Source organism: Artemia franciscana, chromosome 9 (assembly GCF_032884065.1).
Source record: "Artemia franciscana chromosome 9, ASM3288406v1, whole genome shotgun sequence".
NCBI classification, from domain to species: domain Eukaryota; kingdom Metazoa; phylum Arthropoda; class Branchiopoda; order Anostraca; family Artemiidae; genus Artemia; species Artemia franciscana.
In genome coordinates, this window is record NC_088871.1 from 18,724,249 (window position 1) to 18,741,816 (window position 17,568).

A 17,568-nucleotide genomic window follows, 5' to 3' on the forward strand; every position below is an offset into this window, starting at 1 on the left:
CAGTTTTGACGTCACCTGATCCAGTTTTTTCAGGTGACGTCACCTGACACATCCATCCATCCATCCACAGACAACTTATTTTTATATATATAGATCAAATTTTATACTATATTTTGAGCTACCAATGGTCGTATGGTCTACAAAATGGTTGTAAACCTTAAATAAATGGATTCGTTATGCTACTGTAATATATTTAATGAAGCTCGTGTTTCAGACATGATCTGAAAAAAAAATGAGCATAATAATTTAAAAATATTACATGGGAGTAGATCCTCTAAACGTGTTTGTAGGTCCTTTTTTTTTTAGAGCAGGTGACGGCACGTTCCTAAGACTCGATCTCGCGTACGTATTTGACCTGTTTTCCGTCAAGTATCTGTTATATCTTGTTTTTAACTCGGAAATTTCAACTGCGACTAAGTCGGTTTTAATTCACTGGCATAATTTTTCTATTCTTTATTTTAAAAGAGCGCAGTATCATTGAACATTGCAAGTCCTATTTGAAAAAGAAACGCAAATAGACCCCTTTAAAATTTGATTTTGTTTTAATCTCAGCAATTATTTGACTTTAACTTCTGAAGCTACTGCATTATTTCTCACGTTCTTTAATGATTGGGAAAGCATTTGAGCTGGTACGAAAAACTTAACCTTCAAATATTTCCTTTACAAAGTAGTTATGTTCAATGGCTTAACACCATTTAATTTTTATTGGGGTTGCGATTTTTTACTATAGAGCGCTCTACTTCTACTGTTATATCGTGGGTTAATGTGTGTGCGTATTTGTGTTCTATGCACTGGTTAGTGGAGAAATGCTATATACTTTTTATTCCACTGACATATGGGGCTGTGAGTTTTTTCATTTATGTGAGTTTTCTGAGTTATTTTGAATAATTTCAGTTATGTAAATAAAGTCTTCAAGCATTTAATTTTTAGTGTGACAACTAGAATGATCTGTCAAATTTAGATTGGATATTCACCAACACGGGCTGTCTTTTCCCCATGTGACACAAGCTACTTTTCTGAATACCAGAGTGCTAATAAAATAGATTGAGGGATGTTGGAAGTATATTATGAATCATAAATTTCGCTGGCACGGAGGCGTTCCTACACGCTACTTACAGATTTAATTTAAAATTAGAAAAAACAATTCAATACGTGAGCAGGTAAACAACAACGGCAACAGTTAACTTAATAAAAAGTAAGTAAATGTCTTAAGCAACACTAGCGCTACAAATGGTACAATAATGCCATTTGTACCCCAGTGGTACCAGTATATCTCTTAGAAACCTATTAGAGTAAAAACTCAAGATGGCCGAAACAACAACATCCAACACTATCCGATATGACGCAGTAAGATGCTGAAACTGCGAATTTAATCTTTAGGAATATGCAATATCGTCTTAGCATAATGGTAGTAGTTTGTTTTGCGCGTTTTTGCCCTCATTTTTTTCTCATATAAGCTGCCTCACTTTGTGTCTCCACGGATACGGCGGGCAAGTTCCATATCTTTCGGCATAATAGTAGATCGCTTAGCATGTAAAGCGCACAAATTTGAATCATCAAATAACTTGACTAAATAAGCTTCACTCGCTTCTTGAAGGGCTCCAATGGCATCCGACTGAAAACGTAAATCTTGCTTTCCTACTTTTTGCGCTATTTCACGAACCATACGCTGAAATGGCAATTTCTGGATGAGTAAATCTGATGATTTTTGATACCTTCTAATCTCTCGTAGTGCAACTACTCCAGGCCTATAGCGATGTAATTTCTTCGTTCGCTTCTTCAAGGAGGCTTTTTTGTCTGTATCTTCTAGGAGGCTTTGTCCAGTACCTGGGAATCTCCTCTCAGATTGCTTTTTGTCTGAACCCTGCTTCCTATGTGAATAACCTTTAGCAGTATTTTGCATTTCTTGTATTGTGTGGACTGACATGTTTGTTTGATTTGTATGATCTGTATAGATAATGGTGGCACTCTGAAGTCAGATCTGTTCACACGTTATGAAAAAAATCATATTCAAACTTTTTTGCTCATTTCTAAATAAAAATGTGATATTATGTACATTTAAAGCTTGAATTTAAGTTATTTTTGCTATTGTAAAGTTGAGAAGAGAAGAAAGGCTAAACTATTTTTTTTTTTTTCAATTCAGAAAGGGTAGGCGGATGACGTTGTATTATATGATTGAAAATCTGTGTTCCATTTTAAGAGGCGTATTTACGTTAATTCACTTTCTTTTTCATGAATTTATTATGAAAAAGGGATTGTTTCTAGGGAGATGAAGCCAGATATCCTAACATTATTTAAAAAGCCAATGAGAAATTAAATAAAAATAAAAAAATTTTCAACTGAAAGCAAGGAGCAACATTAAAACTTAAAATGAACATTATTACTTATAAATTACTGCATATATGAAGGAGTTTCTCCTGCTCAAAAACTCGCTATTGACGCAAAAGTCTGAATTTTGTCTCAATTCTTTAACTACGGCTTATTTTGAAAAATATGTTTGAAGTAAGCTTTTTTCAAAGCGTTAAAAAACTTGTGGGAGCGAGATGTTGAGAAGGTTAATATAACTAACCTCAAATGCTTAATAGTTTATGTTGGCTTAAGTTTTAATGTTGCTCTTTACTTTCAGCTGAAAAAACTTGTTTGTTTTATTTAGTTTCAACAAAGATCACCACCTGAAGATATTGTGTCCTTTAAAATTGGAACATCAAATTTTTTTCGTCATCTTCTGTGGTGATTGTCTGTAACTTTGGTTGTTGTTCGGGTACTGTTTTATAGGCTGGCTATCCTAAGAAGCAGGGTAGGCTGGTTGTTCTCAAGCCTGTTTTGTGCAAAAAGTTGTCATTTTTCGTTTTTTGTGTTGTCTCTTTTTACACTTGATGCTAACTAGCTTCATCAAGTTTAAGTTTTCTGCCTCATAATCCCTCTCTGCCCGCTTAATCTCCTCAAGATGGCTTTATCTAGTATCTGGCTTGTTACAATTTGTGCCGTAGTCTAAGTTCTCTTTGAGTGAGGTAATGCACTTCTTTTTGCTTTGTGTCTGCTCCATCTCATGATAAAGATTTCTTATGAATATTAGAGAGGATACGACTCTTTGAAGTCTTGATTCAATAGGTCTTTGTTACCTTGCAAGGGCTTCCTTCAAACATATTTTTCCAAGTTACTTGCGTACCTGTTTGGACCCAGTGAATATAATAAGCTGGCTGTGCTTATTCTGGCATGGTTGGGCTAATCTTTTAAGCAGAAATTTTCTATCCCCCAAGGAGCTTCACTGCAACAGATATGTTATTTTCTACAAAATTTGATGTTATGTTGTTTCTTAAACACTGCTTTGCATTAAACATTGTAAGTTCCAGCATATGCCTTTTAAAATTTCTTGGAAGACCGGGAGCAGTCTTCGACAGGTCTATCAAAAGAAAGTTTTTGGAAAATCCAGTATAAAACTGTAAGATTATAAACTAAACCTAAACTAAGCCGTTCGCTTGCGAGTCGAGGTACCTTATTGGTCACAAGTTTTCAACCTAAAATCTTGGTCATACTCAGAATCCAGTCGCATTTCCTATAGGCAAAGCTCGGACAAATTGAAGAAATTCATCCCCCCATCCAGTACAAATTTTTAAAAGATAATCACAAACAAGAAAAAGCCAATGTCTTTTTCTTAGTTGGATTAGTAAGAGGTGAGCCTAAGAGAATCATGCAGCTAAGTAAGTCAAATATGGTACAGTGCCCCATAAAAGCAACTTTTCAAAAGATGCGTGTATTATAGTAACTTTCAATTACTATATGCCATGGCTTGTTCTTTACTATGTTTTAGCTGTTTTGTTAACCATGATACCAATGAAACTCGTATAATCCCTTTTTATAATGAACTAAACTGAACCTAAATGCAAATCTTCGATGGAAAATATCTTGGTTTAAGCCACTTTTCTTGTTTTTCAAGTCAATGGATTTTCAGTGTTGTTCAAGCAAAGGGACTGTAAGTTTTCTATATAGGGGCTTTGGTAGAGGTGGTTCTACTAGTATATTTCTTGTTTTGGTCTTATCAATGTTTTGCTTATGCCAGCACAATGTTTTACTAAAATGCAGATTTTTGGTTATTTTATCCACGGCCTCCACTTCACACCTCATTAGTTCGCATTTTAATATTTTAACTATATTGAATGGGAGGATGAATTTCTGCCACAGGAGTCAGAGTAAAACCAAGATTTAGGTTGATAACTTATGACCAATAATGTACCTTGAATCTCAAGTGAACGATTAACCTAAGTTTAATATGTTTAACATAATTAATAGTAATTGAGTAATTACTATATGCCGTGGTTTGTTCTTTACTTTGTTTTGGCTATTTTTGCAACCATGATACTAATAAAACTCCTATAATCCCCTTTTATAATGAACTAAACTGAACCTAAATCCAAATATTTGATGCAGAATATCGTGGTTTCAACCACTTTTCTTGTTTTTCAAGGCATTGGATTTTCAGTGTTGGTCAAGCAAAGGGACTGTAAGTTTTCTATATAGGGGCTTCGGTATAGGTGGTTTTACTAGTGAGTTTATTGTTTTGGTCTTATTAATTTTACAATTTATTGAATATTGTATTTCTTAGTATGGGGCGTAATAGTCTCTTACTTAGTTATTAACCAAGTGATGGTCTCTTACTTAGTTGTTAACTACTGTTGCAACCCTGATAGCTGCAGAGATAAACAAACTGAGAATCTCATCTAAGCGTGCTTTTAATCTGAACCTTTCCCTCTTAAATGTACAACCTCTTACTGTATTTTGTATTTCTATCAATGCGTAGACTGACATCTTTGTTTGATTTGTATGATCCGTATACGTAATGATGGCACTTGGACGTCAGATTTGTTTATATGCTATGAAAAAATCGTATTAAAACTTTCCTGCTTATGTCTAAATATGAATTTGATATTATATACATTTAAAAGCTTGAAGTTGACTCTTTTTTTCCTACTGTAAAGTTGAAAAGAGAAGAAAGGCTAAAACAATTTTAGTTTTTCAAACAGTTCGTGGTAAAGAACTGTAGTAAGGAGCGACCCGGCTCAATAGTAACCAAAACTCTAAAAAATTGAATTTTGATATCAATAGCTACATCAAAAGAATCGTATTTTAATGCTGATTTTAAATATATAAGTTTCATCAAGTTTAGTCTTACCCATCAAAAGTTACGAGCCTGAGAAAATTTGCCTTATTTAAGAAAATAGGGGGAAACACCCCTTAAAAGTCGTAGAATCTTAACGAAAATCACACCATCAGATTCAGCGTATCAGAGAACCCTACTGTAGACGTTTCAAGCTCCTATCTACAAAAATGTGGAATTTTGTATTTTTTGCCAGAAGACAAATCACGGGTGCGTGTTTTTTTTTTTTTTTTTTTTTTTTTTTTTTTTTTTTTTTTTTCTTTCCGGGGGTAATCGTATCGACCAAGTGGTCCTAGAATGTTGCAAGAGGGCTCATTCTAACGGAAATGAAAAGTTCTAGTGCCCTTTTTAAGTGACCAAAAAAATTGGAGGGCATCTAGGCCCCCTCCCACGCTCATTTTTTCCCAAAGTCAACGGATCAAAATTTTGAGATAGCTATTTTGTTCAACATAGTCGAAAACCATAATAACTATGTCTTTGGGTATGACTTACTCCCCCAAAATCCCTGGGGGAGGGGCTGCAAGTTACAAACTTTGACCAGTGTCAAGGAGGCACACTCGTGCCTCTATAAATAGGCGACCCACGACAATGTTAAGCGATCTTCGGTTCCAGTGGTCGCAGAGGGATGGGGAGGGATGCATTTCGTAGCCCGAGCTCCAACTAAGAAACCTGCAAAATTTCATCCCCCTCCAACTTTTCCTTCATGGGGAAAATCTGGCCGAAAGTTTCAACCCGTCAACCCCAGCCCCCCTTTAACGTTGTCCGATCGGGCTGAAATTCACAAGTTAAGGTCCCCTAGGGCCCAGGAGCTTATCCGCGAAATTTCAGCTCGATCCGATAACTCCTTCCCTGTTTTCCAGAAACCACGCATAGCCACTTAAAATTAATGTTCTTTGTTTTTCTAGACGCCTACAGGTCACATCCGACATCGGATCTGGGTGTACGAAGACTCATTCGATGCGGAATTCTCCGAGTAATTTTCCTGGAAAGTTTCGTAGGAAAATCTTAACCCCCCGAAAGTTTCGACCCCCCCCCCCCCCAACCCCACCCCTCCTTTTAACGTTGTCCGATCGGGCTGAAATTCACAAGTTAAGGTCCCCTACGGCCCAGGAGCTTATCCGCGAAATTTCAGCTCGATCCGATAACTCCTTCCCTGTTTTCCAGAAACCACGCATTAGCTATTTAATTAACGCATTTCTCTCCATAAGAACCCATGTTAATTTGAAATTTTTAAAAGCTATTGAGAAGTTATATTTACACACATGCAAGTGTTTAGCTCAGTCGGTAGAGCGTGGGATTTTTAATCCTCTGGTCAAGGGTTCAAGTCCCTTACGGGCGGTTTTTTTTTCACAACATCAAAAAAATTTTGATAACACCTGGACAGCTTATCATTTGAGAGATAACAGAATATTAGCGTCTTATGAGCAAAAGAAACATTTCGGTCATTCTATCTATTTTTTTCTATTTTATACAATGATTTAAAAGCGGGGGGGGGGTTCCTCTCCTAATTCCTGTACGAGGAGTACAGGAATTATTAAATTACATCCACCATGGATTGTAGAAAAACGTACAGAATTAATATGAAAAAAAATTAAACCTGTACAAAAGAGTCTTTAAAAGCGGGGGGTTTGCCTCTCCTAATAGTCTTCTTATAGTCCTAAGCACCTGGACAGCTTATCAATTGAGAGATAACAGAATATTAGCTTCTTATGAGCAAAAGAAACATTTCGGTCATTCTATCTATTTTTTTTTCTATTTTATACAATGATTTAAAAGCGGGGGGGGGCGGCAGCCACCCAAGTTCCTCTCCTAATTCCTGTACGAGGAGTACAGGAATTATTAAATTACATCCACCATGGATTGTAGAAAAACGTACAGAAATAATATGAAAAAAACTTCGTTTTCTTAAAGAGTTAAAGAGGCTGCGTCCCAAAGTCGAACCTTAAAACGTGCAGGAATTAGAAGAGGCAGTTGGGGGGGCTGCCGCCCCCCAAACCCCCAGCTTTTAAAGACTCTTTTGTACAGGTTTTTTTTGTGGGGGGACTTCATTGTTACTAATTACTAGTTTCGGCGCAATGGTTCTCCCGTCCTCTTGTGTTTAACATTTTTCGAAGTTATTCCATTATTCATTCATTTCAATTTTTTGTTAATTAAAAGAGGGCCTTTTCGAAGCCAAGAGCGGGGGGTTAGCAAAAAAACAAAAAACCTGTACAAAAGAGTCTTTAAAAGCTGGGGGTTTGGGGGGCGGCAGCCCCCCAACTGCCTCTTCTAATTCCTGTACGTTTTAAGGTTCGACTTTGGGACGCAGCCTCTTTAACTCTTTAAGAAAACGAAGTTTTTTTCATATTATTTACATATAGTAATGGTTATTGGGAAGTGTACAGACGTTTTCAGGGGGATTTTATTTTGTTTGGGGGTGGGGCTGAGGGGAGAGGGCTATGTTGGAGGATCTTTCCTTGGAGGAATATGTCATGGGGGAAGAAAAATTCAATGAAAAGGGCGCAGGATTATCTAGCATTACTATAAGAAAACAATGAAAAATAAACATGAAAACGTTTTTCAAATGAAAGGAAGGAGTAGCATTTAAACTTAAAACGAACAGAGATTATTACGCATATGAGGGGTTCTAAAAATACTTTAGCATAAAGAGCGAGGTATTTAGGAGGAGATATATACCTCGCTCTTTATGCTAAAGTATTTTTAGTAATTTCAACTATTTATTCTACGGCCTTTCTGATTCAGGGGTCATTCTTAAAGAATTGGGACAGAACTTACGATTTAGTGTAAAGAGCGAGGTATTAACGAGGGTACAAACCACCTCGTATACATAATAAAAATATAAGATTATGAAAGTTTGTTACGTAAGTTAATTCTTAAGTTACGTATATTTTTTACTAATAAAAACGTTCGTTAAAAATTAAAAGTTCTAGTTGCCTTTTTAAGTAACCAAAAAATTGGAGGGCAACTAGGCCTCCTTCTCCACCCCTTATTTCTTAAAATCGTCTGATCAAAACTAAGAGAAAGCCATTTAGCCAAAAAAAGAATTAATATACAAATTTCATTTTCATAATTTATGTGCGGAGAGCCAAAACCAAACATGCATTAATTCAAAAACGTTCAGAAATTAAATAAAAAAATAATTTTTTTAGCTGAAAGTAAGGAGCGACATTAAAACTTAAAACGAACAGAAATTACTCCGTATATGAAATGGGTTGTCCCCTCCGCAATCCCTCGCTCTTTACGCTAAAGTTTGACTCTTTGCCACAATTCTACTTTTTAAAACAATTAAAAACTTTAACGTAAAGAGCGAGGGATTGCGGAGGGGACAACCCATTTCATATACGGAGTAATTTCTGTTCGTTTTAAGTTTTAATGTCGCTCCTTACTTTCAACTAAAACATTTTTTTTTATTTAATACTCAGAAAGGGTTAGTGAATGACGTTGTAGTATATGATTTAAAATCTGTGTTGTATTTTAACAGGCGTATTTAGGTCAGTCCACTTTATTTTTCTTGAATTTATGATCAAAAGCGATTTTTTTCCGTTGAGGTGAGGCCTGATATCCTTGCATTATTTAAAAACCAATGAAAAACTTGGAGCAGTCTTCGACAGGTCTATCAAAAGGACGTTTTTGGGAAAATCCGGTGTTACAAACTACAAACTTACAACGAGAATCTGGAAGATGCATTTAGACGGCATTTTAGTAAAACAACTAAATCTAAACAGTGCAAAAAACTTAGGTTAATCGTTCACTCGAGATTCCAGGTACCTTATTGGTCAGAAGTTATCAAACTAAAATCTTGGTCATACTCTGAATCCTGTGGCAGAAATTCATCCCCCCATCCAATATAGTTAAAATAGTTAAAATGTTAAAATACGAACTAATGAGGTTTGAAGTAAAGGTCGTGGATAAAATTAACGAGAATCTGGAAGATGCATTTAGACGGCATTTTAGTAAAACATTGTACTGGCTTGTTAATAAAACGAGAGCAGTTACAGTAGTTAACAACTAAATAAGATACTATCACGCCCCATACTAAGAAACAAATTATTCTATAACTTTTAAAATTGGTCAGACCAAAACAAGAAATACACTAGTAGAACCACCTCTACCGAAGCCCCTATATAGAAAACTTACAGTCCCTTTGCTTGAACAACACTGAAAATCCAATGCCTTGAAAAACAAGAAAAGTGGTTGAAACCAAGATATTTTCCATCGAAGATTTGCATTTAGGTTCTGTTTAGTTCATTATATAAGGGGATTATATGAGTTTCATTGGTATCATGGTTAACAAAACAGCTAAAACACAGTAAAGAACAAACCACGGCATATAGTAATTGAAAGTTACTATAATACACGCATCTTTTGAAAAGTTGCTTTTATGGGGCACTGTACCATATTTGAGTCCTGTGGTGGCGCAGTGGGTTTGACCTTAGCTTGGTAATACGGGGCCCAGAGATGGAACCATGCTGCAGGAATGCACTGCAGGGCCGACGCAGGGACCTTAGTAGTCAATAAGCGTCGTTAATCCGATACAATACAATGTACCATATTTGACTTACTTAGCTGCATGATTCTCTTAGGCTCGCCTCTTACTAATCCAACTAATAGAAAGACATTGGCTTTTTCCTGTTTGTAATTATCTTTTAAAAATTCGTATTGGATGGGGGGATGAATTTCTTCAATTTGTCCGAGCATTGCCTATAGGAAATGCGACTGGATTCTGAGTATGACCAAGATTTTAGGTTGAAAACTTGTGACCAATAAGGTACCTCGACTCGCAAACGAACGGCTTAGTTTAGGTTTAGTTTATAATCTTACAGTTTTATACTGGATTTTCCAAAAACTTTCTTTTGATAGACCTGTCGAAGACTGCTACCGGTCTTCCAAGAAATTTTAAAAGGCATATGCTGGAACTTACAATGTTTAATGTAAAGCAGTGTTTAAGAAACAACATGACATCAAATTTTGTAGAAAATAACATATCTGTTGCAGTGAAGCTCCTTGGGGGATAGAAAATTTCTGCTTAAAAGATTAGCCCAACCATGCCAGAATAAGCACAGCCAGCTTATTATATTCACTGGGTCCAAACAGGTACGCAAGTAACTTGGAAAAATATGTTTGAAGGAAGCCCTTGCAAGGTAACAAAGACTTATTGAATCAAGACTTCAAAGAGTCGTATCCTCTCTAATATTCATAAGAAATCTTTATCATGAGATGGAGCAGACACAAAGCAAAAAGAAGTGCATTACCTCACTCAAAGAGAACTTAGACTACGGCACAAATTGTAACAAGCCAGATACTAGATAAAGCCATCTTGAGGAGATTAAGCGGGCAGAGAGGGATTATGAGGCAGAAAACTTAAACTTGATGAAGCTAGTTAGCATCAAGTGTAAAAAGACACAACACAAAAAACGAAAAATGACAACTTTTTGCACAAAACAGGCTTGAGAACAACCAGCCTACCCTGCTTCTTAGGATAGCCAGCCTATAAAACAGTACCCGAACAACAACCAAAGTTAAAGACAATCACCACAGAAGATGACGAAAAAAATTTGATGTTCCAATTTTAAAGGACACAATATCTTCAGGTGGTGATCTTTGTTGAAAATAAATAAAACAAGCAAGTGTTTTCAGCTGAAAGTAAAGAGCAACATTAAAACTTAAGCCAACATAAACTATTAAGCATTTGAGGTTAGTTACATTAACCTTCTCAACATCTCGCTCCCACAAGTTTTTTAACACTTTGAACAAAGCTTACTTCAAACATATTTTTCAAAATAAGCCGTAGTTAAAGAATTGAGACAAAATTTAGACTTTTGCGTCAATAGCGAGTTTTTGAGCAGGAGAAACTCCTTCATATATGTTGTATTTTATAAGTAATAATTTTCATTTTAAGTTTTAATGTTGCTCCTTGCTTTCAGTTGAAAAAACTTTTATTTTTATTTAATTTCTCATTGGCTTTTTAAATAATGCCAGGATATCTGGCTTCATCTCCTTAGAAACAATCCCTTTTTCATAATAAATTCATGAAAAAGAAAGTGAATTAACTTAAATACGCCTCTTAAAATGGAACACAGATTTTCAATCATATAATACAACGTCATCCACCTACCCTTTCTGAATTGAAAAAAAAAATAGTTTAGCCTTTTTTCTCTTCTCGACTTTACAATAGCAAAAATAACTTAAATTCAAGCTTTAAATGTACATAATATCACATTTTTATTTAGAAATGAGCAAAAAAGTTTGAATATGATTTTTTTCATAACGTGTGAACAGATCTGACTTCAGAGTGCCAACATTATCTTTACAGATCATACAAATCAAACAAACATGTCAGTCCACACAATACAAGAAATGCAAAATACTGCTAAAGGTAATACACATAGGAAGCAGGGTTCAGACAAAAAGCAATCTGAGAGGAGATTCCCAGGGACTGGACAAAGCCTCCTAGAAGATACAGACGAAAAAGCCTCCTTGAAGAAGCGAACGAAGAAATTACATCGCTATAGGCCTGGAGTAGTTGCACTACGAGAGATTAGAAGGTATCAAAAATCATCAGATTTACTCATCCAGAAATTGCCATTTCAGCGTATGGTTCGTGAAATAGCGCAAAAAGTGGGAAAGCAAGATTTACGTTTTCAGTCGGATGCCATTGGAGCCCTTCAAGAAGCGAGTGAAGCTTATTTAGTCAAGTTATTTGATGATTCGAATTTGTGCGCTATACATGCTAAGCGATCTACTATTATGCCTAAAGATATGGAACTTGCCCGCCGTATCCGTGGTGACACAAAGTGAGGCAGCTCATATGAGAAAAATGAGGGTAAAAACGCGCAAAACAAACTACTACCATTATGCTAAGACGATATTGCATATTTCTAAAGATTAAACATCCTCATAATTCCAGCTGTTAACAATATCTAGTTTAGACTTTAAAGCATGGCTTAAAATTATATTTTCAAATCAATAAACAATACAAAATATCCTTTTTTTTCGCGTCATTTAACCCTTTAAGTGGGTTTTTCGTCTTGGATTACAAATATAAAGACCTAATGTTGGGAAATCTGTAACCAAGATTGGTTTTAGATATCTAGATTTTATATAGCCTATAAATCGGGAAATCCTGTCCAAACCAAGAGAAAAATATACTGTTGTTTTGTCACATGGTGTTCCATCCCTTATAGTGGGAATTACATATTGCGCTGTCTATCATAAGACTTTTATTTCATCGCCAGTGAAAGAGATATGTTCCCAGTTTCCGTTTTTACACCATTGTAATTTCATCATTTCGGGCCCCTCAACTTCTTTAACCAGTACATATTTTTCTAAGCCCAGAAATGCAGTCGGACGGGATGGTGGCAATTCGAAAATGTATTCCACGATTTAGGGTCTCTGCATCTCAATTGACCATTTAAAACGGTTATTTTTGACTAGCTGGCTCGTGTCATTGCTTTATGCAATACATCATTAGCATCTAAAATTGATATGCATCTAGATATCTCATCCTAATACATGTTTATTTGCTTTTTCCTTCTCCATTGCAAGAAGTAAACTAAAGAGGTTCTCCATTGCAAGACAAAATTAAAGAAAAAGAAAAAAATGAAAAAAAACTAAAAAAAGAAAAAGACTAGAAGAGAAAAAATAAGAAGTGAAAAAAAAAGAAAAAATTAAAATAAAATAGGTAAAAAACTAAAAAGAACAAAAAAAAGAAAAAGAAAAAAAAACTAAAAAAAGAATAAACTAAAAAAATAAAAAAACTAAAGAAGAAAATACTCAAAAAAGAAAAAACCTAAAAAATAAAAAAAAAATATGACGTAAAAAAAAATCAAATAAAACAATGGAAAAAGCAATGCGTGTATAATTTTGCTACAATGTCACCAAAAAGGGAACACCAGAGCAGCGCAAAACCAGGCTTGTGGCTCAAAGAGAAAGAGCCACATTAGGAATGTCCAATTACGTCATCAATTCGATCCAAAAATTAAATAGCGTTGCTGGGACCCAGAACACAAGGGACAATGAGAATCCATATATAGAAGCCTGCCGCGTGCTGTGCTGGGGCCCAGCGGCAAAGCCGCCGGGACCCAGCACTGTCTGGGGTTAGAACATAAGGGACAATGAGAATCCATATATAGAAGCCTGCCACGTGTCATGCTTGGGCCCGACGCCGAGACACAGCAGTGCCTGCGGTTAGAACACAAGGGACAATGAGAATCCAAATCCATATATAGAAGTCTGCCGCGTGCCGTGCTGGGGCCAAATGTAGTGTCTGTCCTTCTGTCCGTCCGTCTGTCTATCACTAAGTATGACGTCAATATATAAAAAAAACTAACTAAAAAAATGAAAAGAATTAAAAACTGTCTTCTATATAAAAAATGAAAAAAAGACGAAAATGAAAAAAAAGAAAAAAACTAAAAATAAAAATAAAAAAAAAGAAAAACTAAAATATAGAAAACAACTAAAAAAGAAAAAAGTAAAGAGGAAACTAAAAAAAAAGGTAAAAAAAACTAAAAATAAGAAAAACTAAAAAAGAAAAAAAGAAAAAACTAAAAAAAAAACAAAACGACAAACACAAAACTAAAGAAGAAGGAAAAAAACTAATAAAGACTAAAAGAGACAAAATAAAAAATAAAAAAATAAAAAATTAAAAAAATTAAATAGGTAAAAACTAAAAAAGAAAAAAAAAGAAAAAGAAAAAAAAAGAAAAAACTAAAAAGAAAAAAAAAACAGAAAAAAAGGAAACAAAACAAAAAAAGAGAAAACTAAAAAAGAAAAAACTAAAAAATAAAAAAAAATAAAATATGACGTAAAAAACATGACAAATAAAAAAATAAAACTGAAAAAAAGAAAAAACTAAAAAAAGAAAAAAACTATAAATTACGTCCGGTTCACAACGCGAAACCAGGCTTGCAGCAAATAGAGATAGTAAAAAAGAAGGTGTGTCGCTGTATTACAAAAGCAATGCGTGTATAATTATCCTACAACTAGCTGTTGGGGTGACACTTCGCGCCACCCCAACACCTAGTTGGTGGGGGAACTTCGCGCCCCCCAGGCTCCCCCCCGCGTGCGTAAGTCGTTACGCGCGATATTAGTTACGCGCCATTGTAGTTGTGTCCCTGTGTCCCACCTGTGAATATAGATAGATATATATATATCTATCTATATAAAAATAAGTTGTCTGTCTGTCTGTGGATGGATCAGGTGACGTCACCTGAAAAAACTGGATCAGGTGACGTCAAAACTGAAAAAACTAAAAAAAGGCAAAAACTACAAAAAAAACTAAAAACTAATAAAAAAAATAAAAAAGCTAAAAAACTAAAAAAACTAAAAAAAGGCAAAAACTACAAAAAAAACTAAAAACTAATAAAAAAACTTAAAAATTAAAAAAACTAAAAAAAGGCAAAAACTACAAAAAAAACTAAAAACTAATAAAAAAAATAAAAAAGCTAAAAAACTAAAAAAACTAAAAAAACTAAAAAAAGGTAAAAAACTAAAAAAACTAAAAACTAAAAAAAAATAAAAAAAAGGAAAAAACTGAAAAATAAGCTAAAATAAAGGTAAAAACCAATAAAAAACTAAAAAAAAAACTGAAAAAACTAAAAAAAGGCAAAAACTACAAAAAAAAACTAAAAACTAATAAAAAAAGTAAAAAAGCTAAAAAACTAAAAAAACTAAAAAAACTAAAAAAAGGTAAAAAACTAAAAAAAATAAAAAATAAAAAAAAACTAAAAAAAAGGAAAAAACTATATATATATATATATATATATATATATATATATATATATATATATATATATATATATATATATCTATATTCACAGGTGGGACATAGGGACACAACTACAATGGCGCGTAACTATTATGGCGCGTAACGACTTACGCGCGCGGGGGGGCTTGGGGGGGGCGCGAAGCGCCCCCACCAACTAGGTGTTGCGGTGGCGCGAAGCGCCACCCCAACAGCTAGTATATATATATATATATGTTTTTAAATACGTAAAACTTGCGAATATACAACATTCTTCGCTGTCCCAATGTCTGTGCATATAAATAGATTGTCAGGTTTACCGACTCTTGAACATACAATATATAATTGTCCATGGGAAAAACAATCCGTATTCAGATCTACACCTCATTATTCTAATGATTGCCCTTGAGCTTTGTTGATGGTGATTGCAAATCAAACATTCCCTGTGTCCCCGTCATTATTTATATACCCCTTGTGCCCTCCCCAGCGCCCCCGTTGTAGTTGTTTATTCCCTATGTCCCGGTCGTCATTTGTGTCCCGGTGTCCCGGTCAGTAGTGTCATCTTATAATGACGTCATACACAAAGCCTTATATACATGTAATAACGTCATATTTAAACCCACAAATAAACAAACATGCCTACAAACCACTAATTTTTATACTAGCTGTTGGGGTGGCGCTTCGCGCCACCCGAACACCTAGTTGGTGGGGGCGCTTCGCCCCCCCCGCGCTCGTAAGTATGTTGTTTTAGCTTTTTTTAGTTTTTTCTTTTTAGGTTTTTTCTTTTTTTAGTTTTTGTTCGCGCCATATTAGTTAAGCGCCATTGTAGTTGTGTCCCTTTGTCCCACCTGTGAATATAGATAGATATATGTATATATATATATATATATATATATATGTTTTTAACTACGTAAAACTTGCGAATATACAACGTTCTTCGCTGTCCCATTGTCTGTGCATATAAATAGATTGTCAGGTTTACCGACTCTTGAACATGCAACATATAATTGTCCATGGGGAAAACAATCCGTATTCAGATCTATACCTCATTATTCTAATGATTGCCTCTTAGCTCTGTTGATGGTGATTGCTAATCGAACATTCCCTGTGTCCCGGTCGACATTTATATATCCCCCCTGTGCCCCCCGGTGTCCTCGTTGTAGTTGTGTCCCTGTGTGCCGGTCGTTATTTATATTCCCTGTGTCCCGGTCGTTATTTGTGTCCCGGTCTGTAATTTCGTCAGTCGACAAACAACTTCATTACGGAATAATGCTCAATCCTCATAATGACGTCATTCGACAAACATGACATCAGTCGACACACAAACATGACGTCAGTCAACAGACATACAACTTATTTATATATATCTATCTATATAAAAATAAGCCGGGGGGCACAGGGGGATATAAATGACGACCGGGACACCGGGACACAAGGAATATAAATGACGCCCGGGACACTCAAAGAGAAATCAGAGACTGGGACACCGGGACACAAATGACGACCGGGACACAGGGAATATAAATGACGACCGGGACACAGGGACATAACTACAAAGGGGATGCTTGGGTGCATAGGGGGATATATAAATGACGATGGCGACTCAGGGAATGGTCGATTAGCAATCATCTTCATCAGTCATTGTAAACTTAAACATTAATAGATTTCTACGTGAACATATGTCTTATATAACTTGAATGCCGGGGGGCACAGGGGGATATAAATGACGACCGGGACACCGGGACACAAGGAATATAAATGACGCCCGGGACACTCAAAGAGAAATTAGAGACTGGGACACCGGGACACAAATGACGACCGGGACACAGGGAATATAAATGACGACCGGGACACAGGGACATAACTACAAAGGGGACGCCTGGGTGCATAGGGGGATATATAAATGACGATGGCGACTCAGGGAATGGTCGATTAGCAATCATCTTCATCAGTCATTGTAAACTTAAACATTAATAGATTTCTACGTGAACATATGTCTTATACAACTTGAATGACGTCACCGTCAAAGCAAAAATGACGGCAACTAATTTCATGACTTAATTTCAGAACTTAATTTCTGTGTTGACTGACGTCATGAAATTAGTTGTCGTCATTTTTGTTATGACGATGCTTAGTATATTGTAAAACACATTAATTTGGTTAATAATATACCAGGGACATAATATACAGGGACATAACTACAAAGGGGACGCCTGGGTGCATAGGGGGATATATAAATGACGATGGCGACACAGGGAATGGTCGATTAGCAATCACCATCAACAAAGCTCAAGGGCAATCATTAGAATTATGAGGTATAGATCTGAATACGGATTGTTTTCCCATTGACCATTATATGTTGCATGTTCAAGAGTCGGTAAACCTGACAATCTATTTATATGCACAGACAATGGGACAGCAAAGAATGTTGTATATTCACAAGTTTTACGTAGTTAAAAACATATATATATATATATATATATATATATATATATATATATATATATATATATATATATATATATATATATATATATCTATATTCACAGGTGGGACATAGGGACACAACTACAATGGCGCGTAACTAATATGGCGCGTAACGACTTACGCGCGCGGGGGGGCTTGGGGGGGCGCGAAGCGCCCCCACCAACTAGGTGTTGGGGTGGCGCGA

At 35.5% G+C, this 17,568-nt stretch overlaps 2 protein-coding genes across 2 annotated transcripts; one reads left to right on the forward strand and one right to left on the reverse strand.

Moving 5' to 3' along the window:
• Positions 1–1,462: 1,462 nt before the first annotated feature.
• Positions 1,463–1,927, reverse strand: LOC136030780 (uncharacterized). Its single transcript, XM_065709824.1, has one exon. The coding sequence runs from the start codon at positions 1,925–1,927 to the stop codon at positions 1,463–1,465; it is 465 nt and encodes a 154-aa protein (XP_065565896.1).
• Positions 1,928–11,488: 9,561 nt separating this feature from the next.
• Positions 11,489–11,953, forward strand: LOC136030781 (uncharacterized). Its single transcript, XM_065709825.1, has one exon. The coding sequence runs from the start codon at positions 11,489–11,491 to the stop codon at positions 11,951–11,953; it is 465 nt and encodes a 154-aa protein (XP_065565897.1).
• Positions 11,954–17,568: the final 5,615 nt, after the last annotated feature.

What these genes read in the sequence shown, in the direction of transcription:
- LOC136030780 (XM_065709824.1), bottom strand. Translation starts at nt 1,927, where the DNA reads ATGTCAGTCCACACAATACAAGAAATGCAAAATACTGCTAAAGGTTAT.
- LOC136030781 (XM_065709825.1), top strand. Translation starts at nt 11,489, where the DNA reads ATGTCAGTCCACACAATACAAGAAATGCAAAATACTGCTAAAGGTAAT.